General features: G+C 43.7%; 2 protein-coding genes across 4 annotated transcripts in view; both read right to left on the bottom strand.

The window, feature by feature from the left end:
* LOC120388810 (cystathionine beta-synthase-like) overlaps positions 1-8,383 on the bottom strand; it is a 45,014-nt gene extending 36,631 nt beyond the window's left edge. Inside the window, exons 1-2 of the mRNA XM_039510902.1 lie at positions 8,374-8,383; positions 3,572-3,756 (exon numbers count right to left, since the gene is read on the bottom strand). Coding sequence (XP_039366836.1) covers positions 3,572-3,750 — 179 coding nt within the window. The 5' untranslated portion in view covers positions 3,751-3,756; positions 8,374-8,383. The remainder of the gene's footprint in view (positions 1-3,571; positions 3,757-8,373) is intronic.
* A 15,450-nt stretch (positions 8,384-23,833) lies between these two features.
* Positions 23,834-25,112, bottom strand: part of LOC120405958 (cystathionine beta-synthase-like) — a 50,009-nt gene continuing 48,730 nt past the window's right edge. For all 3 annotated transcript variants that reach the window (XM_039539987.1, XM_039540007.1, XM_039539997.1), the window contains one exon: positions 23,834-24,994. In XM_039539987.1, coding sequence (XP_039395921.1) covers positions 24,885-24,994 — 110 coding nt within the window. In that variant the 3' untranslated portion in view covers positions 23,834-24,884. The remainder of the gene's footprint in view (positions 24,995-25,112) is intronic.

Raw genomic sequence — 25,112 nt, 5'->3', positions numbered from 1 at the left:
CAAAGCCCTGACCCACGGGTGGTGGGTATAATAGGCCAGGGGAAGCTATAATAGGACAGGCGGTGCCGGGGCTACTGGAGCTCTGGTTGTGAGGTTTGGCGTGAAGTTTTTGCTTTATTATGCCCCATGCAGGATCTGGGGTGGCTAAGAGGTCAGGCCCAGGCTCCCCAAGGGTGGGGAGGCTAGGCTCAGGGCTTCCAAGCTCTATGAGAAATGCGTGAGCCTAAAGGATCTCTGAGAAAGGCCTTTGGTTCACTGGAATGGCTGTTGGGGATACTGCAGTATCACTGCATTTGGTTTCAGTTGGGAGCGAGAGGGTTCCACTCCAAAAACCCTGCTGTTACTTTGTGAGGAGTGCTACTGTATAAAATGCCCAGAGGAAAACCTCATCATATCAGGATGTGAGACTTGATTGGCCATTACCCGGATTATATGAGGCAGCATAACTAGCTCAGACAATGTAAGAACCAGCTCAAACCTGTACCGTTCTGAAGCTTTAGGTAATTATCCCCTTCACCTGATCCAAGATCAACTCTTCTTTTTCTAATCTCCCGCACAATCTATATTGGACTCTCAGCAGGTCTGGAGATTTTCTACACTAGCTGCTAGCTGCAGTTCTTGAGACTGCCGAAGGATCAGAACTGCACAATGTATTCTTGGGTATAGAAATCTAGAATATAGTCTGTATTTAGACATTTACGCAAGGTTAAAAGAACATAAGAACGGCCATACTGGGTCAGACCACAGGTCCATCTAGCCCAGTATCCTGTCTTCTGACAGTGGCCAATGTCAAGTGCTCCAGAGAGAATGAACAGAACAGGCAATCATCAAGTGATCCATCCCCTATCACCCATTCCCAGCTGCTGGCAAACAGAAGATAGGGACACCATCCCTGCCCATCCTGGCTAATAGCCATTGATGAACCTATCCTCCATGAACTTATCTGGTTCCCTTTTTAACCCTGTTATAGCAATACCCAATATCCCTAGAGAGCATGCTACATAGAGGTGTATATTAGTGCAGTTTGAGTAGTACATATTTTCTTTAACTTTATAAAGAGTGCCATGTTTCTGGAGGAATCAGGGCACGCTGGAATCTGGATAGAGACACGGGAGTGCACTTGGATAGAAGGGATCCAGAATAGTTTCGCAAGATGATCATTTGCACATGTGCTTCATTTTCTCATTCAGATTTCCCCAGAGGTAGCATATGTTGCCAAAGAATAAGTCATTCCCAGTCAGCATGCATATTGAAAAGAAAATTGATTTGACTGAAAGAGCTGCTCCTTTAGTCACTAGACATTCTGCAAATAAATAAGATAATTTAGGGACTATATTTCCAAAGCATTTTTTAATCAGGTGGCTAAATACATCACAGTTATGAGAAAGGGTGGAACGATCTCCTTTGTTAGTCATTCAGAATTTCTCACTGGTATTGCATGTTTTCAGTTTAAAGATGGAAGGAGGGTTTTGACACCACATTGCACTGTCACTGGCAAGAAAGGCAGGAACAATTGCAAAGTTTCAGAAGCAGTGTAAGAAACGTGAGATTTTCACTATCTCTGAGCAACATGTTTTAACAACATGCAGCTCTGATGCTCCCTGCACTCTGTAAAATTAATTGATCTTGCTTAATAAATCATGTGGACATGGCACTGGACTAGGACTCAGGAAATGTGGATTCAATCCCTAGCTCTGCCATAGCTTCCCTATGGCCTTGGGAAAGTCACTTAATTTCTGTGTGCATCAGTTTCCCCACCTGCAAAATGATAATACCTCACAAGGGTGGGGTGGGTTAACACCTAATTAATTAATGTTTGTAAAGTGCTTTGAGATCCTCAAACAAAAAGGTAGGAGTTCAAAATATTAGTAATATTTTATGTTGCCTCGCATCACCACCACTTGGTATAGACCAAACAGATTCTACCATGTGGAAAAGGTGTTCATTCAGAGGAGCATCTTGCCCTTTTTCAGTGCAATCAGGGCAAGTTTGCTGGCCCTGGGGGCATGATTCGTGGCACAACCTCTGCACTATTATGAGCCTAGGTCTGTAGAGGTTCTTGGTCTGCCACAGCATGGGTCTGGCAGTCAGAGGCAAGGAAGTGGTAAATCAGGGAATGGGATCCTTGAATCTTACTTTGTAGATCCTCCTTGTCATAGGGTGGACTGGCCCTTTAAGGGATTTGGGCTCAGCCTCCCCTGTGCCTTGTCATCTGGTTCCAAAGGTTGGGTCTGGGCTGGTGGTTGGGTCAGATCATCAGGAATCATGTAATGGTAGGCCAGGAGATGGGGATTCCTCTAGGATGGAGCCAACTCCAGCAGAGAGTGGGAAACCGGGGCTAGTACAGACTCAGGGGAGGTCTCTCCAGAGAATCTGAGTAGGCCTGACAGAGTTCTCCTGCTTAGAGGGAGCTTTGAGAGACCCTGGGGCCTGAAGCCCCAGTACAAGGGCAATGGAGGCAAAAGACATTCAGAGAGGCTTCTGCAAGGGATCGAGAGGGGATCCAGGCTCTGAAAGGACGGAGATCCCGGCTCCAGGCAGGTGAAAGGGGCTGGGCTAGAGCTACCTGCCACAAAGGGCCGGAGCAGAAGCATGACGAGGGAGGAGGCTGAGGAAACATCAGGCAGCAAGACCTGGGATTTGGAAAGAACTTGTGAGCTCAACAAAGGACTGAACAAACCATGGAGTGGGGGAAACCTTGTTTGGATTTGAGCTATTTGAACTGCGATACTTTAATAAACGAGGCCCAAGAAGGGGTGTTATTCTTCCCACATGAGAGTCTGGGGGCAGTTATTGGGAAGCCCCAAAAGGGGCAAATGAGGCAGTGACAAGGTCCAACACTGGATGGTAAGACACTGACACCCTTCTCTACGGCAAAGGAATGCAGGGCTGTGGAGTAGCAGCCAGGAAGTGGGCCCTGCTCCCATGATGCTGCCTTTGGGGTTGGGAGAATAGATACTCCCCTTCCTTCCTGCCAAGTTACTTGGTCTGGGCACTGGAGGAAGGACTGTGGCCTTGATACTGATCAGAGGAAACTGAATATTCCTTTACCACCTGATGGTAGCTTACTCCATGAGGAGTCACTGGACTGCTCCCAGAATAAGGTACCACTCAATGTGAGTAAAGGTGATAGAACTGGGCCCTTAGTTAACATGTTAACAAATCTATAGAGAGAGGGTTAGGTTAGAAGGCTCTATTTTCATTATGGCTGCATTCTCCAAAAGTGCCCACTAATGTTGGGTGCCTTGTTTTCTGGTGCCTAACTTCAGATCCCTAAGGGTCTGGTTTGCAGGAGAGCTGCTGAGCATCCACAATTCCAGTTTAAGTCAACGCTCTTCATGGTGAAAGAGAGGGGGCAGTCGTGAGTGGACTGGAAATATTAGCGGATCAGAGGACCCCCTTTTGGGAAAAATAATAGCAGTTTTTATACATAAAATCATTGCTTTAAATGCTGAATTCTGACTATGAACATTCTAGTGGAACCTTGAGGCACAGGGGAAGGCCCTGAATTTCCTGCAGTAGGGAGGATATAAAACAGTCTGAACATAACTAGCACAAGAGAGTTACTTACAAGGGCACATGGGAATGAGGTGAGTCGGAGATGGGCTTCCCTGGCTTCCAGGTGCACTTGCTGGGCAAGTTGGGAGGAAGCCATGTATAATTGGTGTTGGTTTCCTGATTTTCCGTATCAATGCCATTCTGCAGATGAGAGCTCTTGATCTTCCTGTTCAGTGTGGACACAAAAGCCATCTTGAGCTGAGAGGAAAAGCGTGGAAAAAGCAACCGTTAGAATCAGGGAGCTTGATTTTCAACCTTGCGCATGTATGCTGGGTAACCAGTTTGCACGGGGGTGCTCGAGCTGACACACGGTGACCTCAGTGCCAAACCGGGTGCCGTAATTGGAGCATCCACGTTTGGAAATAGGCCCTCAATTCTTCAGTGCTATCTAGTCTAGGAGAATATTTTTCCATCACAATTAAGGAACGGGAACCTCAGTTGTAATCAATGATGGTACAGCTGGCAATGTAAGTGTGAAAAAACCAAACCAAAACGTGGATAAAAAAATAACTACAGAAAAGCCCAGTGACTCTTACAGTCTGGAAACCAATATTCCAAGACTTATAGTAAGTAAGCCAGCTACGGATGATTTCTGTAGAAACTTGATTGTCTGTTCTCTATGCCTCCAAAATTAACAAATCTTTTCCCCTCCCTTGTACCTGTTTGCAGAGATCTGACATCAATTATAGGACCCACTGCCACTCCCACTGAAGTCAATGGGAGTTTGATCATTGACTTGAATGGATGCTAGAGCAGGTCCATAATGTATGTTACAATATTTGTTGTTCTTAAAGCATCATAAACTTGCATTGCACTTAAAGGTGATCTTCAAAAGGGTAAAAACAAGGTTAGTCTTTCCTTATTACTTTATGATACACAGATGGGCCCATAGAAAGTGCTTTGGTGTTTAAAGATTTTTAATTATTACATTAGGAATTCAGATCTTGTCCAGACTGAAAAATATGATGACTGGAGAACTTGTGAAATGATGGCAGCAAGGTCAATGGAGAGGGTCAAATCCCGTCTTCTGCTGTGGCATCTGCACACTCTGACAACAGTTCTAGGTATCTCAGATTGAGCTGATTGGCGGCCTTAAAGGGACAGAGGGATACATTGTAGGTTTCAGGAGCCAACTGACAACAGTTTAAAAGAAGAAGGATAAACAGTTATGGCCTATGTACACTTCAAATACCGCTAAGTCAGTGGCACAAATAAGATTCTGCCTAGACCAGTGGCTCTCAAAGCCAGTCCGCTGCTTGTTCAGGGAAAGCCCCTGGCGGGCCGGGCCAGTTTGTTTACCTGCCGCGTTCACAGGTTCGGCCGATCACGGGTCCCACTGGCCGTGGTTCGCCTCTGCAGGCCAATGGGGGCTGCGGGAAGCGTCGCGGGCCGAGGGATGTGCTGGCTGCCGCTTTCCACGGCCCCCATTGGCCTGGACCGGCGAACCACGGCCAGTGGGAGCTGCGATAAGCTGAACTTGCGGATGCGGCAGGTAAACAAACCAGCCTGGCCCACCAGGGGCTTTTCCTGAACAAGCGGCGGACCAGCTTTGAGAACCACTGGTCTAGACTACAAATAATGGCAACTGTGTTGTAACCAGAGCAGGGGATAAATGTATTGTAACTAGATTCCATGATTTGGCTGTCTTAAAAATAAAAAATAAGATAAAAAATAAAACTAATTGTAAGAAACAAAAGAAAAAGTGCATTTAGTAACTAAAAGCCTCTTTTCTGCAGTGGTACACCCCGGGAGGCACTGTAATCCAGCCAAATCCTGTTTCAGTCTGTGTTAAATGAACAGATTTTGCAGCTCAGTCTCAAGTCACAGACATGCATCTTGGATAATTTATGAGGTTTGACGTTACTCTCACAGCACAGATTATTCTAGCCATATCTTACTGCATTATTGTGGTGCTTGATTATGTAATTACTGCAAGTAGAAATGTCATCACTTGTCTTGAGGGTTTGCAACTCCTGCACTTTCTGTCTGAGTCCAAAGGTTCAGTTCTGACATCTCTGAAAGGGCCAAATCAAAGTCCCAGGAAAGGCAAAAAAAGTTTTGTCATTGACTTCAATAGGACCCGGGTTTGGCCAAAAAGTAGAGATGGGACCAAAGTATGATCCAGACCCAAATTTTAGAAATGGCCTGTCTGCTAATAATAGGCCAGATCAAAGCATTTGATCCAAGCATCCCTGAACACCAGAGGTGTTCACACTCCAAACCTGCAGCCAGATGAGACCTTTGCAAATGGTCTCTAGCTTTATTATCGGCTTAACCAAAACCCCAGATTTAAACACCCACTGAAATGGGGCTGTTCAAAATACAGAGCCATATCCAAATGTTACTGCTTGATCCCATCTTAGTTTAAAGGGGCACTGTTACAAGTTGTGAACGGCCCAAAACTTTTGGACACTAATTCGCTGGGTGCTTTTATTTTCAAGTGTTCTTATGCTCTTCAGGATAACTGTCACCAGTTTAGATTTACAAACAGCCGTGCCAAACACAGCAGCCATGATTCCATTGGGATTACAGGTTTGCAGCCCATGAGTTCTGCTTTGAAATTCAGGTGCAAAAACCACCACAAATATTCACAATAAACTCATTCAAAAAAAATCACCAAGCGTCATGTGGTTTTGTCATTAAACTGTCAGCCAAGAGCTGCTCAAAACTGCTTGTTTCCTTGAAAGGCCTGTGAAACTCAACCAACTTGGGCTGAGTTGGATGTTTGCAACAAAATCCAAGTTTAACCCAGCTGGAAGAACACCGACAAATCATTGTGCAGATCAATACTCATCTTGGCGAGGGACCAGAGTGTGACGGCTATCTATCTTAGGTACTTATACAGCCCTGTAAGGCAGAGAAGTGCCTACGAATGGGAGATTGAAGCACAGACACAATAAAGTCCAAATCCGCAAAGGTATTTAGGCTTCTAACTCCCACTGACATCAGTAGAAGTTAACAGGGAGAGAGCAGCCTGGGTCTGTAAATTCACTGAGGCTCGGGAAGAAAATACCCTGAGTGGCCAAATCTGAAGAGAATGAAGAGACTGGTTCCTCATTATCAGACGTTGCTGAACATTCCTAATACATTTTGTTTTGCACATGCTGAGCTGTGAACAGAGTGCAGACCCCAAGAGCTTAATCAGCTCCTTCCACCCAAATCACACAGAAGAGGGAAAGTTATATTTAAGGCTGTAGGATGGAAGGGATAGAAGTGTGGCCTGATAACCATGTGGAGTCCAAAGTTCTGTGGGAAATCCCAATCTCAGTTACATCGCCAGCACGAGTTTTCATTCTCCCTTCTCCCAGCAGCATGGTTGGACTGTGGCCTGCTGCCCTGTTGGCTCCCTTGCCGTAGCTTCTCCTCCATCAAGGGCAGAGCAAGGTGCGGAGGGGGAGTTCATGCTGAAACCGGCATTTGTCACATGAGTTACAGAGGGTCACTGACACACATGTCAATCATCATCCTCAGGGCCAGATTAAGGCAGGGATTTTAGGGGCTGCAGTCCAGAGCCCCAGCTCAAGGGGTGCCCCACAAAAAAAATCACAGGCAGCAATCTCCAACTCCGGGCTGCTAAAAGTCCCCTGGCACAATGGGGTGCTCAGGCAGGCTGCCTGCAAGCCGTGGCCTCACGCTACTCCCTGAAGCAGTCAGCTGTTAGCACGTCTCTGTGGCCCCTGGCACAAGGTGAGGGGGTGGGGAGAAGGGGGAGGCTCTGTGTGCTGCCCCTAACACCGTCCCTGCAGCTTCCATTGGCCAGGAACCCCAGGGGCTGCAGAGACATGCTAGCAGCCAGCCACTTCTGGGAGCAGCTTGGGGCTATGGCAGGCAGGCAGCCTGCCTGAGCCCTGCTGCACCACCGACCGGGAGCCACCTGTGGTAAGTGCCTCCCGGCCAGAGCCTGCACCTCACAGCCTCTCCTCCACCCCAATCCCCTGCCCCAGATCAGAATCCCCCTCTTGCACCCCAATCTCCTGTACCAAACTCCCTCCCAGGATAAAGACATATGCAGGGACCCCACAAAATCAAATAGGCCCGGGCCCACAGGAGAGTTAATCCGGGCCTGTCATCCTTGCACTAATCTATGAACCACTTCCTCTTCTAATTTTACTATAATGTCTACAAAATGTTGCCAGCTGATAGTGACTGGGCAAGTGGCCAGATGTGAGAACTCTACTCTCATGCTTTATTGATGTAAAAATAAAACATGACATCATACCTACATAGCATGCCCATAGCTGCGTATTACTCGTACCCCCATCCTCTTGTTACACCCACTCGTTGCATCTGGTCTTAAATTTAAGACTGTGGACTCTTTGGGGTAGGCACTGTCATTTGCTCTCTGTGTGTGTGTACATGCATACACACACACGGTACAATGAGCCTCCAATCAGTCTGGGCCCTTTTGGTGCCACTGTTTCTAAATGGTTATAATCTATTTAGGATGGATTAAATGGGAAAAGAGAGGAGGGGCATGGACGGCGGGTCACATAGACTGGGGGAGGCCCCCTGCTTACCACCACCCCCTGCTTACCGCCACCCCCTCTGTGCACTCCAACTGCCCTCCCAGTGCTCCTTTGGGGCTGGGGCCACGTACCACCCACCCTCGCGGTGCTCCTTTGGGGCTGGGGGGCTATTCTGGGGCAGGACTGTGCTGGTGGCCAAGGTGGGAGGGGCTCTGGGTTCCAGCAGGGAGGGGGAAAGGGTGGGGCCTCAGACAGAAGGGGTGGGGCTGGGGGCTAGCCTCCCCCAGCTGGTGGTTCATGTGCCACCCAGCGGGAGGGGGAATGGCACTCTATGTCAAAATGATATTACCTGTTTCCAAGTCACCGATAACGCAGAAGAAAATGATGCTGAATGCTTATGGATCAATGTCCTAACAGATAAAGCACAAGATGTGGTACTAGTTGGAGCCTCCATCAACTCACAGTAGGGAACAAGATGACCAGTTCCTTACACCGCTATCTACAGTATGTGATAATAGGGGACTTCAGTTTGAGTGGCATATGCTGGAGGTCTCACTGTGCCAGCACTAAAACATCCTTGAACTTTATAGATGACAATTTCCTAACTCAGAAAGTGTTGCAGCCAGTGTGGGGGACTTCTATATTTGATCGTCTCCTAACAGATAGAAAGGAACTGATCACAGAAATAAAAGTTAATGGGAGCTTAGATACAAGTGATCATGACTTGATCACATCTATATTGTATAAGCTAGTAATATACATTGTGGCAAACCCAGGCCAAATGGCTACAAAGGGAGGGGTAGGAATTAGTCCCAGGGGGGTTAAAAGGCCTCTCCCTATCCATTGAGGAGAGAGAGCCATGAGAAATTAGGTTCAGCTGGAACAGGGGTTACCAAGGAACTAATTAGGTTCAGCTGGCCCCAATTGCTGGCGACCTTTTTAAACCCTCCCTGGCAGGGAAACATGGGGGGAGTGAAAGAAGCAGAGAAGCTGCTAGTGAGCAGGTGTAGCAAGACTCTGCCCTCTTCCAGCAAGGAAGACTGCACTCTGTCCCCAGAAGGGGAGAAATACAGCAAGGGACTGACTGATAGGAGGATCAGCCAGACCCTGCGTGACCGGGAAGGATTTTGCTTTGCCGAAGCCTGTGTCTCCAAGGCAAAAAGGGACTGAGCCAGCTGAGGAGAAGCAGGTACTTTGCCACAACATACTTGGTGCTTTAATAGGGCTAATTTAACAAAGCTTAAAAACAATTATGATCCAAATCAGCTGAGAGGAAAAATCTAATCAGAAAAATGTGAATGATAATTGGGAATCATTTAAGAACACTTCACTAGTTGCCCAAAAAGCCACAATCCCACAACTGAGGATGAAGGATGTCCTGGTTAAAAAACAAAACTGGTTGAAGAGAAGTAAAGGCAGTTGTAAAACATATAAGAACTAGAAGAAAGGGGAAGTTGATTGCACTTAATGTAAAATCAGAAGAAGTTAGGAATTGTAGAAAATTGACAAGAGGAGCCATGTGACACAAGAAGAAATCTATGGTCAGCAATGTTAAGGACAATAATTAATTTTTAAAAAATACTTGGAACAAAAAGAATCCTTACAATAGTATTGGTCCCTTGCTAGTTGAAATGGTAGAACTATCAATAATAATGCAGAAAACACAGAAGTGTTCAATACATATGTGTTCTGTCTGGGGGGGACAGATGATGCAATTTCATCATATGGTGATGATAATACTCTTCGCATGCCACTATTATCGTTGTGGCTACTAAACTCAGACTTTTTAAAATCAGTAGATCCAGATAACTTGCATCCAGGAGTTTTAAAATAGCTGACTGTTCACTGGACCATTAATGTTGATTTTCAATAAGTCTCGGAACACTTGGGAAGTTCTGAAAGACTGGTAGAAAGCTAAAGTTTTGCCAATTTTTAAAAGGGAAAAAGGGATGACCCAAGTAATTATCAGCCAGTCAGCCTGACATCAGTCCTGGGCAAGACAATGTAGCAACTGATATGTGACTTGATTACACTACCTTCTTTTATTTCTTTATTAATTAATGCAAATCAACAGGATTTATGGAAAATAGAGCCTGCCAAACATACATATATTTTGATGAGATTACAAGTTTGGATGATAAATGTAATAGTGTTGATGTAAAATACTTAGGCTTCTGTAAGGCATTTGACTTGGTGTTGCATGAGACTTTGATTAAAAAACTAGAATGATATACACTTAGCATGACCCACATTACATGGATTAAAAATGACTAACTCCTAGGTCTCAAAATGTAACTGTAAATGGGGAAACATCACTGTGACATTTCCCAGGGTACAATCTGGATTGTGGAATCTTTTATAACTTTATATATAATGCTGCCGTACATATTTTACCAGGACAATAATGTTCAGCAGACTGAGAGTTACCAAATGATACCTCACAAGGCCTACTTTGTACGAAATGTATCATAGTATTGTAAAAAGGATGAACATAGGGTGTGTGTGTGTTTACTGTGGGACACTTCAGGGACTGGTTCTTGGTCCTATGTTATTTAACATCTTTATCAATGACTTAAAAGAAAACATAAAATAAATGATGTTTGCAGACGACACAAATTGGGGGAGCGGTAAATAATGAAAAGGACAGGTCACTAATTTAGAAGGACCTAGATTGCTTGGTAAACGGGGCACAAGCAAGCATTATACATGTATAGGTATATACATCTGGGGACACAGAGTGCCAGCCATACTGACAGGATGAGGGGCTCTATCCTGGGAAGCAGTGCTCTGAAAAAAAATTGGGGGTGGGGGCGGATAATCAGCTGAGAATGAGCTCCCAGTGTGATGTTGTGTGCAATCCTGCGATGAAGAAACAGGGAAATTTCAAGTAGGAGTAGAGAGGTTCTTTCACCTCTGCATTGGGCCCTAGTGTGACTGTTGCTGGAATACTGGGTGCAGTTCTGGTGTCAACAGTTCCAGAAGGAGGCTGATAAATTGGAGAGGGGTCAGAGAAGAGCCATGAGAATGATTAAAGGGTTAGAAAACTTGCCACATAGTGACTGAGTTCCTTCAGTCTTTCTATTTAGAAAGAAAAGGTTCAGGGGTGCCTTGATTACAATATGTAGGTACCTACATGGGCTCTTCAGTCTAGCAGAGAAAGGTATAATGTGATCCTTTGACTGGAAGTTGAAGCTAGACAAATCCAGGCTGGAAATAAGGTGTAGATTTTTTCACAGTGAGTATTAATCTTTGGAACAATTTACCAACGTTTGTGGGGGATTCTCCATCACTGCCAATTTTTAAATCAAGACTGGATGATTTTCTAAAAGAGCTGCTCTAGGAATTATCTTGGGGAAGTTCTGTGGCTTGTATTATACAGAAGATCAGACTAAATGATCACAATGACCTTAGAATCTATTAATCTGATACAATCCTCCTACTCCCAAATTAGCCATATTGAAGCATTCAAAATTATGAATGGAGATTAATTTTAAAGTCTCATTATTTTCAAGCCAATGATCTTGGGGTTCTTTTAGTTTGTCTTTTGGTCTGAGATTCACATTTTCAAATTTTTCTCCACAACTTTGAAAGCTAAAAACAGACCAAAGAAAGAAAGAAAACAGAGTCTCACATCATCAACTGGTTCCAGGTGCTGGGACTTTAAGGAAAATACAAGATATTGTGAGACTAATAAGAAGACTCACATAGGCTGCAATGTTGCTGGTGCTTTTGTTCTTATAAAACGTTCCATGGAAGAACGTGCATTGATCCTTTAGATTGGTAGGTGCCTGCAGCATTCACTCCGGTCAGCATTTTACAGACTGGGAGCACTGGCAGGAAATGGGTCACTAAGTACTAGTTAAGTATCAGAGGGGTAGCCGTGTTAGTCTCCATCTGTAAAAGCAGCAAAGAGTCTAGTGGCACCTTATAGACTAACAGACGTTTTGGAGCATGAGCTTTCGTGGGTGAATACCCACTTCGTCTACATGCATCCACCGAAGTGGGTATTCACCCACGAAAGCTCATGCTCCAAAACGTCTGTTAGTCTATAAGGTGCCACTAGACTCTTTGCTGCTAAGTACTAGTTGACTCACGTGTTCTTAGTCCTAAACTGGCTAAAAAATGGACATTCTGAACTCCTTTCCAACACTTGCACCGAACCGGCAGCCAGTTTGGAGATTTTTTTAAAAAAGTTTTTAAAATGCTAGTGTTTTTACAACTTGGGTTTGCCAGCCTTGGGAGTGTCTCGCTAAGCAAATCCTTATTTGCCTTGTGAATTAAAGGACAAGGAGCACAAGTCAGTGGTCTATAAAGAAGAGATTAACTGAAGTATGAAAGAAGATTAACACACTTCCCAACAAGCAGCTCTCATAACAAGGGTCGCTGGACACAAGCTTCGCACTAGGAAGGAGGTATAACTTTTCTTTGTCACTTAAAATTTTGGGAGAAAGTGTTTAATTTCCTCATTCCTAACCCTAACCATTCTTGTCTGCAGTTAGTTGCTCCACTGCTCCTCCACTTCCACTCCCTGCTCCAGTACCTGTCCCTACATCCAGCAAGGAGACATTTGCTGGATATTATTGCTAAAGCAGTCGGTACTAGAATAATACGCTCTTGTTATGATTAGGCTTCATAACAAGTAGAGGAGTTCACATTTCTATTAGAGTCATTGTCTTAGTCTGTCTGAGTCTGCAGACATTATGGTATTGGTTACACTTGAGTCCTGTTTTTGAAGGCTATCTTCCCAGCCATAAAGGCTAGAAACTCATTTTGTTTTAAATGTAAACTTAAATTCTGGGACACAATTATGCAGTACTTTGAACATAATCTGAAATCAGGATGTTACTTACCTGGCTAAATAATCACATTCTGTACTGGCCTTTGACATTAACTAATCAAACATTTAAAGAGGTGGCTGAGAAATCTCATTTTTCCTGCTGCCAAAAGCCCAAACCCACGTCCCACATATGGCAAAAGCTCCACTTGGTCTCCACTCAACTAGTAAAAAAAAATACAGGTCTGCCCCCTCCCCGTCAGCCTCTGTGATGCAGTTACTTGTTTTTAACACAAAAAGTCTGCAGCACATTGAAAATTGAAGCATTTGTGCAAGCACAAAATGTACTGAATTTAATATCTAAATTAGTAACACAGGACATACTGGTCGGAGAGGCAACAAGGGGGAAAAAGGGCTTGGAGCGCATGTGATTGTGGCGCTGCAGCTATGTAATTTGTGTCTAGCATGCTGCACAGGACACATCACCTTGGCTGATGCGTATGAAGTGCTTTGCAGATTTTAGTTTATGGCTATTTAATCACATTGCACTGATAACTCTTCAAACGGAAGAAAATGTCCCTGCTCTGTGAAGAAACCTTCATACATTAGACTGAATGAAGAGATAAAGAAAGGTTTGGCACAGTAGAAAGATTTTCATACTAATTTGCCCATTCAATCGTTTGCAGCACTCAAAGAAAATTCAAATCTTTTGTGTAATTTAAAAGTGAGTGAATAGAAAATTCTCTTAAAAATCTCACCAAGCTAGACAAATAGAAGGTTAGTTTTCCAATGAAATAGGGCTATCCAGAAATTAACACAGATTCTCAATGAACCCTAATCAAACTTTGGAACGTGGCCCGCAAGTCACAGGCTACAGAAAAATCATAGTATTAGATAAGATATACTTACCTGGCCTCAAAGTAGTTGCTGAGTGACTTCCCTAATGCTTTAGCTTGCCTGTTTATATCTGCAGCAGCGAGAGAGAGAGCCAATCAGCTGAGTTAGAACACTTCATGAAAGATACCGATTGGGTGATCTCATAGCATGTATACCAGCTCAGGTTTAGTATGTGATTCCTCTCAAAATCTTAATAGTCAGGATGTAAATAGAATGTGCAATTTATTTATTGATTCAGTTTTTATTTACTTAGCTTTAATTTTAAAAATTCACTAGGCACATGTACATTAAGGCCTCCGTTCAGCAAGCTCTTAAGCACATGCTTAAACCCATCCCAGTTCAACAAAGTACTTAAGCATGTGCTTAACTTTAAAGATTAGCACGTGCTTAGGGGCCTTGCTGTGTCAGAAACTAAGACCATAACAGAAGGATAAGAAATGCTTTGGTGCACCCCATTGTATGAATATCCTTCATGCCTTTAGGGTACCCTACAATCAAACACACTTTCAGAGCTTGATTCTGCAGCACTTACTCACATTGAGTAGCACCAACTCCCATGAAGGTGACAGAATCATAACCTTAGGTACAATGAAAAGTCATGGTATCATGGGAGAACAGTTCCAGTATTATGTGACTAGCTGCCTAGCATATCTGATACACTTTAAGATCGATGTGCTGGTGCTGAAAGAGGTTAGTTTGGATTTTTTTTCCAGATTCCTATTGCTAGCAGCTTTACTACTAAATCGGGGTTTAGCACCTAAGGATCCTTTGCACCCCTAGCTAAAGGACTCCATAAAAGATTCCCAAGCTATTGCCGGCTGGCTGAGATGAACTACTATTAAAAAGCAGGTGTGCGTGAAACTTTGCTGTTGTACATGAACGCAGGTTATAAAAAGCAGCAATGACTATTTGTTTTGGACCCAAACCTTTCCTAGGCAATAAACATAACAGACAGAGGCCCCAGCAGAGGAATGACATTATCTTTGGCCTTTTTGTGATATGTGAAATCTCTGGAAAACATTGCCAGGGATAATCCATAGTGGAACAATCCTGTGAGTTATCTGATGGGACCCAGTCTTCCAGGTCACACATAAAGGTGCTCCAAATAATGTTAGTCCCAGTAAGAATGATGTTCTGTGTACATTCCAGTTAAAGAACAACCCAAGGGGTCCATTCTAGCCTTGATAGCTCCCTTCACAAATATACCTTGAACCAATACATGCTTAAATCTAGTCTAGAGATGGGATTGGCTGTGCACTGAACATCAACAGTGTGTTTGAGCAGCGTGGATCTGCAACCTCCTCACACAGCCAGATCTGCCCTGCGCACTCTTTACTGAAGACACAGGAATTTTGTATTGGTTTGATGCTGCCTTGCCAATGTGTGTGCTCAGCTGATGGGGCAGTTCAGCCCACACACCTTGTGGGGAACAGAATTTAGCTCTGACACCCCATCATATCTTCATTCCATGCAAACAACTCCCATTAATCTCACCACGCGTATAAAACAATAAAAATATAAAGTGGTACATGGTTACATAATTCTTATCTTTCTACTGTGCAATGTTCAAGTTCCATCTGCAAACGTTATTGACAGTGGAAAAAAACCAGATCATGAGTAAATGGAAGTTGTTTATTACATTTAAATTTTGCATGACTGTTCCCTTCAGAGGCGGGGTGCATTCAGATTTTGCATTTACATACCAGCTTTTACCCTGAAAGACTTCAGAGTGCTTCCCATTGAAATGAGCCACCGCGGGCAGGAAAATTGCAGCAAGGTAGACAACCAGACTACAACACTTCATAGGACAGTAGCAGAGAGAAGACGGCACATTTTGGGCAAAGACATCTGGGAAAATTCCTTGCTCTCACAAAAGACATCACAGAATAAGTCATGTCCATGAGCAGCAGATAGGGCTTCTGTTTTTAAAGCATCATCTGAAAGATTCCACATTGATTAATTGAGTACTATGCGATTTACTCAGCCTTTGAAAAGATGAAGCGCTGATCTGGCTCCACTAGTTTGTACCGCTGGGTGCCCAGCTGCTTTGGAATTTGTGACCACAAAGCCAACCCCTCAGCTTGAGTCTCTCTTCAATGGGAATTTACAATTCTCATTAGGAAGGATAGGTGCAGCACAAAGGTGAAATCTGGTGAAAACTTGGAGGCAGACTGGTTCAGTGCTACTTTTTTTTTTTAAAATTGATTCCATTGTGGAAGGCGAAAACCACACACATTTCCCTGTGGCTTTTTAAAAAGCAACTGAAGCTATAGTGTGCAGCTCGGTGTGAGTGCAGCCTTCCTACGGGAGGAGGGAAATCCACCCACACATGAAGGAAAAACAGTCTAGCAAAGCTGAAAATGGCCAGTCTGAACATTCAAAGCAGAACATTTTTCACTAGGTTTTAAAGGGTGTCTTAAGGTAAAGTTGTTTTGATGTAAGAGCCTAGAGACAAATTCTTTACTTGTTAGCATGACTCCATTGAAGAAGTCAATGGAATTATGCCAGCCAATAGAGGACTCGATCCTTTCACTTTCACATTGAACAGGTTGAAACAGCGGTTGGCTATATCAGTGATTTGTATGCTATACAATCCTTATATGAACATAAAGCGTCACTCCATGGCTGAAACCTGAAAAACAACATCTATCAACAATTGTTTTTTCTCATTAAGAAAAGAAATCTTTTAGAGTCTTTTTTAAAAACAAAATGTTCTTCTCACTAAGGGTCAGATTCCAATACCTCTGCTCATGCTGAGTATATCTGTTTATTTAAAACTATTTTATGTTTAATCAAACTGAAGTCAGTGGTATCACTTACAAAGTAAGCTACTGCTCAACATGAGTGAGGATATCAAAGTTGAGTCCTAATCTTTATGGTATTAGACAGCAATTGAATGCAACAATCACATTTTTGGAAATTCAAAATTTCTCTTAGTTACCACAGTGTGGGGCTCAATAGGGCCCACATTTTTCAAAAGATTTTAGTATTTGTTTGTATCACCTGCACATTAATTTTAAAGTACAAAACCTCTTCCCATCTGTTCCTTCATTGCTGGTGCCCTCAGAGATGTCCAGTTTTGTGTTACCTCAGAGTTTGGCAGAGGAAAGAAGACTATGGCTCAGTGTGGTCAAGGAGCTGTGGTATCTTGTTATCTAGCAAAATTATAATACAAGCCATGGGATAAACTGCGCTTTTTTATATTTTTCCCAGTAAACTGTTCGTGTCTTCTGAGACCGATCCAGTGCTGCGCAGTTCTAAAACCCGGAGGATGTCTCCCCCACTGCAACTGGTGAATACTTCATCTTGGTCATGGCACATGGCACTGCACACTCTTTACTTTCAACAGACATTCCTAAGGAGGTTGCCCAAAAGGAGGTGGGGAAGGGGAACTCAGTCCTTTTTGTTCCAGATCCCCTGCACGCCTTGATTTGAAACAGGCCCTCTCTTGGAGTGGTTCCGTTTTTGTGAACTAAATATTCATTGGCCCAGGGACCAGAACCCACATCCCCACCCTCCCACGTGAGTGCCCGAATCACTGAGCTACAAAGTCAATCTCTCTTACTCTGGCCCAATGAATTAGGACACTCATCTGGGATATGAACACTCCACATTCAAGTCCCTGCTCTAAATAAGGCAGAGCACAGATCTGAAACCAGATCTCCCACATCCCACGAGTGCCCTGATCAGCAGGCGGTTAAGTGCAGGCACATACACAAGTTGCCATCGGCTGTCTGTTGTGCAAGACCTGATCAGTTGGCATGCTCTGAGCACAGCTACCAGATCAGGCCCTGCAGGCAAGACAGGTGGGTGGACATCTAGGGGCTTAGGTGTGAGCTAGGGCACCTAGCAGCTTGGCAGAGTCTAGACTTGAGCAGTTTTGCATATGCTCACCTGTGTGAGCTAAAGTGCTATGGGGACTTTACTGGCAGAGATCTAGGCAACTAAGAAATTTAGGCACCTACAAGTTTAGATGGTAACTGAGGAGGAGCTGTGAAGATCTCAGTGGTGCCTAAATGTTGAACTTTGGCACCCAAGTCCCTCTATGGATCTAGCTCTTGGTGCCGCCTGTATTTAAGCAACTAGCTTGTCTGTCTCTGCATTACTAAAGCTAAACAATTCTAACCTAGTGTCCTCAGCGGATTTTAGTGTCATGGATGTAAGCAGTCTGAATGAGCTCTCCCCTGACATCTAGTGGTGAGCTGTGGAAAAGGACTTCAGGAGTTGATCTCGTTTGCATGGGCACACCCACACTGCTTAGAATCGATACTCAGCATGATGGGATTGCTTGCCCAAATGATCACATGGGGCTGGATCCCCAGTCTCCTTGTTATCGAGGTAGGAGTAATAAAGGGCTGTTATCCTTGTTGTGTGGACTGAGGGCTGCAGAACTGTACCTGTTATACCCCAATGGAGGGACTTACCCTCAACTGAATGGCACTCGCTAGGCAGGGGACATGGGTTCCAACGCCCAGTGAGTTGAGAGGGAGGCTATTTATGGCCCTAGACATCATTTGACCCTATCTCTATCCACAGTATAATAAAAGAGCTAATTTAGATTCAAGTGAGAGTATTGTTACGTGCTGTGGAGCTGAAATCCCTGATAGGTCTAATACTTAGACCTAGCTATTTTGGGATAGTGTTTCCAGTGCAAGAAAGTGCCCAGTGTGCACCAGCAGTGATGTGCCCACCCTCCCACCCACTAACAGCTGAGAGCTATGTTAAATGGTGGGCCCCAAAGATATCTTGGTGAGTGGGTGGCTAGTGGAGCAGCAAGGCAAGTGGCCAGCAGGGCAGCTAGGGGAGAGGTGTGGCAAGTGAGCAAGTGCCCAAGCAGCAGAGCATGTAAGGTGCCTCCTTACTCCTCCCCCCCTTCCACCCAGGGTGGGAGGTGAACTTTACAGATGAGACTCTGAACTCTGGGGCTGCACTGACAAGGACAGCAACCATGAGTGGGGTGCAGCGAAGGGATGGGCATGTTAAAGGGACTTTTGGGTTGCTGGACTTAAGAACCTGAGGGGAAAAGGACACTGCCCAATTTACTTGGGAGTGGGTCTTTTGCTCAGGGTTTATGTTTATGAACCTAGTTGCAGTGTTTCCCCAAATTAATGCTGAGTTACTCCCCTCATTTTATCGAAAGTTTTTGCTACACTCAAACTCTGAGCTTGCGAGAAGGGAAGTATTGCCTGTTAAAGGCGCTCAGGGGGTGGTGTGTAATTGTCCCAGGTCACTGGCTCGGGGCTTGAGCCGGTTTTGCATTGTATTGTTGAAAAGGAACCCCTACATACTGAATCTGGCCCTCATTGCTGCCAGCTCTGACTGGCAGAAGGGTTACATGTTTATTCACAAACAGGAGTGAGTGCCTTGTGTAATTATTGCCTTTAAAACTAGCCCTCAGGCTACTGAATGTACAGCTAAGACACTAACTGGGGGCAGAAAGAACAGTCACTTACCTCACCTGGTGACTTCAAGATGTTGTGTCCAGGTGGAGCATGCCTGCGAGATCAGAATCTGTGACCATTGGGCTGTGCCTGTGTCCCCCAAATTGAGGGCATGTAGGGCAGAGCGGTGCCAACTGCCTCATTTTCCTTACTAATTTCAGCATTGCCAAACCCACAGGTTCAAAAATCCCAAGTCAGACCCCAAAAATCCTGAGTTGTTTTAAAAAGACAATATTGTGGATTTTTTTTTTGGGTCTGCCTTTATTTTTGAGCTCCCACGCCCATCCCCCGAGTGTCTATGTGCGACTTTCAGCTTTTGCCACCCAGGGGTGATAGAAACTGGCACCACCACCAGGACTTTTTTCTAAAAGGGAATGTATTGCTTATGAAAGGTCGTTTTGTGGACTGACATCCTCTATCTACAGAAGGGGTTCAGCAGAGGTTGTACCATGCAAGTTTCTTCAGGGGGAGCTCCTCTAGGGATGAGGAGGGTTCAATCATGTATCAACCCCAGATGTACCTGCCTGTTTTGCAAAGATAGGATTCCTCCCTTCCACCATGTCTCCCATTGGTGTCACTTCCTCTTACCAAAAGGGGTCCCTGTTTCTGACCAGTCATCCACAGCAGCTGCCTTTAGAACCAAAGGGTCCCCTTGAGTCCTTTGCTCTAGCTGCATAGTGCTTCACGAAGCAAACATACAAAAGGATTTGGGGGCATGTTTGGAACTGCTGCACATGAGTGAACAGAAATGGGAAACCCTTTAAGGAGTGTGGTGAGGAAGCAAGTGGATAGAAACTGCAAGCTGAACAGGAGTTTGGGAATGAACTGAAGGGAATGATCAGAGACACTTTCACTGCTCCACTGAAAGTGGCATCATAGGCAGACAGCTTTAGCCTATGGCTAAGACTACCCTGTTCCACATGCCCAGTTAGCCATTGGCCTCTCTGCTGTGGCCACCACTAACGCTGTATCATTGCAATAGTGGGTTTGCAAGCAACATCTGTCCACTAGATAATGGACTGAAATGATCAGAATTCATTTTCTATATGCTACCAAACATATTTGATGGAAGTTATTTGCAATCACTACCTAGGTGGGCTGTATTTCAATCAGTCATCTAGGAGGTATGCAGGGGGTCTTCTGCTTTATTACCCATCCACTGAGCAATCCAGGACCTCCTGTCCAAGAATGACTTTTAGACTGGGTCACTGATCAACACCTCAAACGACAAACTTAAAAAAACAAAGTCACAATGTTAGAGCAGATGTTACACTGTGACTTATAATAGAAGTGGGCTATAGTCACTCCTGTCCTGCAAAATTCTCCCATTGGGCTGAAACATTCCAAAAAGAATGGGGAAAAAAGAACACAATCTAATCTTCTGATTGATACCAAAAGTGGAGTTTTGGAGGAAAAATCTGTCCAGCTATTACTGATGGAGGCTGGGGGGGCATTCCGTATATAATTTCTCTGCTTTAAAAAAAAAATCAAGATCTTCATACACATAGATCTAAAAGACTTGAGCTTTCAAACTTCACATGTAGCTAGTCCTCAGTGAAGAGCTGTTGCCATGCAAATTATAACTTATTTTTTTCTAGGAGATTAAATATTTACTTTCGTGCATGAAAGATAAACCATTTCTACTCCGGTTTAAGATGAACAATTAACTGAGACGCTATATAACTGTGCAACACACACAAACAAGTAATTTCATAACAATGCAGATCGCATTTCCCCTCTTTCCTGGCAGCTTATTTTTTTAAAAAAAGAAAATTAAAAACTAAAGTTTTGTTAATGCACCATTAACATTGTGAGTTTACTGTACAACCAAAAAAGACACCAAGTTCTCACAGCAATGCTAACTGATCCATACTGTTCCTATTTATTCATGAATGCAAATATCAGTCCAATTAGTAATCAATACTGGCTTGCAATGTGGGTAAGTAAACATTGCAGTAAACACCTTAGCATTTGCCTTTTATGTTCTGTTATGAAACATAGGGCAGACAAAACATGGCTCCCTGCCAGGATCCTCACATATGCCCAGCTCCTTCCAGAGAGATGAAAAAGGGCAGATAACGTTACAGCCAACCAGTTGGAACTGGGTGGTGCCTTGTAACTGATGGAAATTTCCCACAACAGATCTATAGTCAAAGGTACTTTCAATTTGGACTGCCAACAGCAAAATTAAAAATAAACCCAACCATTTAAAGTCACTCAAGTAGCTTTTATTGAACTCTTTATAATGTACATTGAACTTCTGTGCAATAAATACAGCACATTGTATTGAATGATTTTTTTCCCTTTAAAACATAAGACTTCCCTTAATCACTGTAGAGTGGCTTATCTGTTGACATTAAACAGTAAGAAAGAGCACTGAATGAAGTCTGCAATGGCTAATGTCATTTAAACCAGCGTGTATTACTTGCTGCATGAAGCTCAGTATTGCAATCTATAGGTTAAAACAGCACGCAGTGGTGAACTGTGTGAATTAGATTAAGTTTGTTAAATGGGAGCAATAGAATTACCTGGAATTCTGGAGAGAGAAGGTGAGAGAGGTAGTGTCTTTTATTGGACCAGAAGCTTTCAAGTTACATGAAGGTCTGTGTGGCTCAAAAGCTTCTCTCTCTCTCATCAGCAGAAGTTAGTCCATACAGGATATTACCTCACCACCTTGTCTATCTAATATCCTGGGACCAACATGGCTGCAACTGTACTACATACATGGAGTTCTGGCGTCAGCCACAGATATGGCATGGGTGGAAAGGACTTTAAAGGTCTCTCTAAATCCTTATCTGACATGTGTGAGGTTACAAAGAAACCTTGCAAAGATGAATTACACAGATTTAGTTGAAAAATTGCCTTCAAATAAGAAAAGGCTAATGTTTTTACAGAGTCACTAGTAAGCCAAAAGGGATGAAATTTAAAGAGAGACATATAAATGCAATGCAACATTTCAACAAATATCCCTGTGCAAAGTAGTTTTAAGTAAGGTGGCCAGCATCTGTTTACAATAAGCTAAATAATACAGAGGGCGCAGACACACACATCAGTAAAAATATTTCCAAAGCTTGAACAGAACTAAGACTTGAGTTTAACACACACACACCCCCCCCCAGCCAGCCTTATTTGGTCTTCACAGCACAAAGATTTTTAGGCAATCCCAACCCACAGTTTGAGAACCGCTGCCATAAAGTACACAGGGAGCTTTGAACAAACCACTGCATGTGATAGCTTTTTGTCCAAGTCATTTCAGGACTGGGACAATTCTGTCAGATGCAACTGTCTATTAGATTCCCTTCCACTGGTACTGTTTGGGGGGGAAGGGGGCAGCGTGTCTATTTCATTGCTGCACTGTATTAATTACTTTTGTCTACATTTCTCTTTCTAGCTCTGTTCTGCCTCTTTCTCGGTATTCTCTGAGTTCCTGACAGTGACGGTTCCATCGATTTATTTAGTTAGAGAATTACTTAAATCAGTCCAGGACCAAAAGGAAGGGAGCATTTCTTTAATGCTATCTAAGCTACGGCTTGCAACTGCTCACTGGCTCCAAGCAACAGGGAGAGTTTTTAAGTCTTTCAGACACTTTGTGTAACTTTTGTTACAACAGTAACTTGAGGGAACTTCTGGTGTTGAGGTAATCATACCCTGGGTTGAACAAGCTTAGAGACCAAAGGCAGAAGCATTTAGTAGCCATGGACATGACATTAAAGAGTTAACATGAAGCAGCCTGAAGTGATGATGAATTTTTTTTAATATTAAACTTAAGAGTAAAGAAAAGAAGCTACAAAACAAAATAGACTGTCACACTACAGAAGGTAAAGAAACCTCCAAAGCCAGTCTTAACTTTCACCTACCATCACACATTCATTTCTCTCCTCTCCACACCAGCCAGGCTGCTGTCCCCAGAAAAACTAATACTTTTGTTTACAGTTTGTGGTCAAAACTGAATTGGGAGGGAGGGGCTGCAGATTTTCAAACTGTAAAGCAAATGTGACAGCATTTGTGGGGCTCAGAGACCCGCTCACCTGCAGAGATCGAAGGAAGGAGGGAAATGAAAATACAGACAGATGGTGTGTGTGTGTGTGTGGAAAAAAAAATCCTCTTTTAGTTGATTGACAGCTGCAGATTCTTTGGGAGTTTGTCTGGCTTTTTGTGTAAACTGTGGAATTTTTCTGCTTCAGCTAAAGGGAGTGAGAAGCCGAGACAGCCTATCTGTGCTGGCAGAGAGCTTTACAGTGGCAAATAACCTATCAGAGGAGGATCACAGCAGTCATAATAGATATAGGAAACAGATTCTCCCCCCTACCCCCCCGAATCACTGTAGAGTTATTAGGTAAACCACTGCAGAGTGGCTATTAGCCAGTGTACATGGTTAGGTGGACTGAACAGTTTAAGAAAAGGCAACACTAAACTAATGCAAGTCAGACATAAATGAGACTCCAGAAACCTCTGTAGCTAAAAGAAATCCAGGGTTACACGTAGCTAACTGCACAGCATCCCCTCCACTCTGACTGGCACAGCCAATGCCATTGCAGTGGGTCACTGGTAAGTTTGGTCACACTGTATTCAGTACACCCATTAAATATTATGGGCCAAATTCTGCCCTCTCATACCTATGCAGCCCTATTGCCTGTAGTCCAGTTATATACGTCTAACGAAGGGCAGGATTTTGTCCTAGATGTGTTTGTGTTTTGTTATACGTCACAGAAGCTCGTGTTTCTTCCCTGCAGTGACATCTAGAGTTCAGAAGCACTTGAGGAGCCAGGGGGCTGCAATGAAAGGATCTTACAGGGCCTCCCCTTGCTCCTGACTGGAGAGAATGACATTATATGACCTACATGTCGGCATAAGAACTTCAGTTCGAGGTAAAAGGTCAATCTTAGATAAAAGTTTTCAGGGGAAATGTGCTGCCTTCTTGTTATGCATGAAACACGCCATAACCGGTAAGAATTTGCTCTTTAGAGAGCTTGATCTGATTTTGATTTGTTCTGGTTTATGCCTGTGCTTATTCATCCAGGTAAAAAATAAATGATAAGCTGTGTCTTCACTAATAAAAAGGTGTCTTTTACAGTAAGATGGCTCTCTTGTGTTAGCTACTTTACTGCAATACTTCAGTCAAGACAAGGCAAGTGATAGCTCTGACTCAAAACAGCTGATGGAGGTAAACCCTATAGCTGGAGTCCAGGATTTACCTCAACCCTGTTTCAGGTTAACGATCTCATTGTGAAAAAGATACACAAATGTTTTACAAGGGAAGGCAGACCCATATTGTCACCAAATCCAGTGTCTTGGACTTATTCTATGTCAATGAGCAACACACAGTCTCGAAGGCAGTCTTCCTAGATTGCTCTCGCCTCAGCCACCAACACAATGGCTTGGCTGTGGCTATTCAGTTTATTATCTTCAGTTACGTGTTAACAGTGTTTTAGACTAAGTACAATCAGTAAGGTCTAACATTTGTTTTTTATATAAATTCTATGCAGATCAGCCAATTTCAGGAGGCTGAGAGCTAACAATCCCGAAAAGCTCTGCAATGTTTAGATGTGCTGCTACATCACAGCAGTCAGGATGATCCAACTGTGTTTATTTTTTAGAATGTTAAAAACAAACAGGAGACAGAACATTCTAGCTGAGAGAGACAGAGAGAGAGACACACACACACACACACACACACACAGACACCCGATTCTTTCTAGAGACTGCAAAACGCCACAGAAGATGTTGCAAACAGAGTGGTCCTTGAACTTAGGTGGCCCTTCTTTCCCGCTCCCGTGCAGTCACAAAGTTAAGCAAGTCAATGGCTGTAACAACACCAAACACCATCTGTCTCTTACTGGAGGCGCCGTCACTGTGATCTACGGAAAAAACACAAGAAGATTTTTTTCTACCTTTGCAGGCTCAAACCAAATACACACACTTTTTATACTACTGCTTTCTAAAACTAGAAGCCAACTATGACTCCAAAATACCAGA

This window comes from Mauremys reevesii, linkage group 1 (genome assembly GCF_016161935.1).
Source record: "Mauremys reevesii isolate NIE-2019 linkage group 1, ASM1616193v1, whole genome shotgun sequence".
Lineage (NCBI taxonomy): Eukaryota > Metazoa > Chordata > Testudines > Geoemydidae > Mauremys > Mauremys reevesii.
The sequence above is the reverse complement of the archived record's forward strand: the minus strand, read 5'-3'. Positions and strand labels throughout refer to the sequence as shown.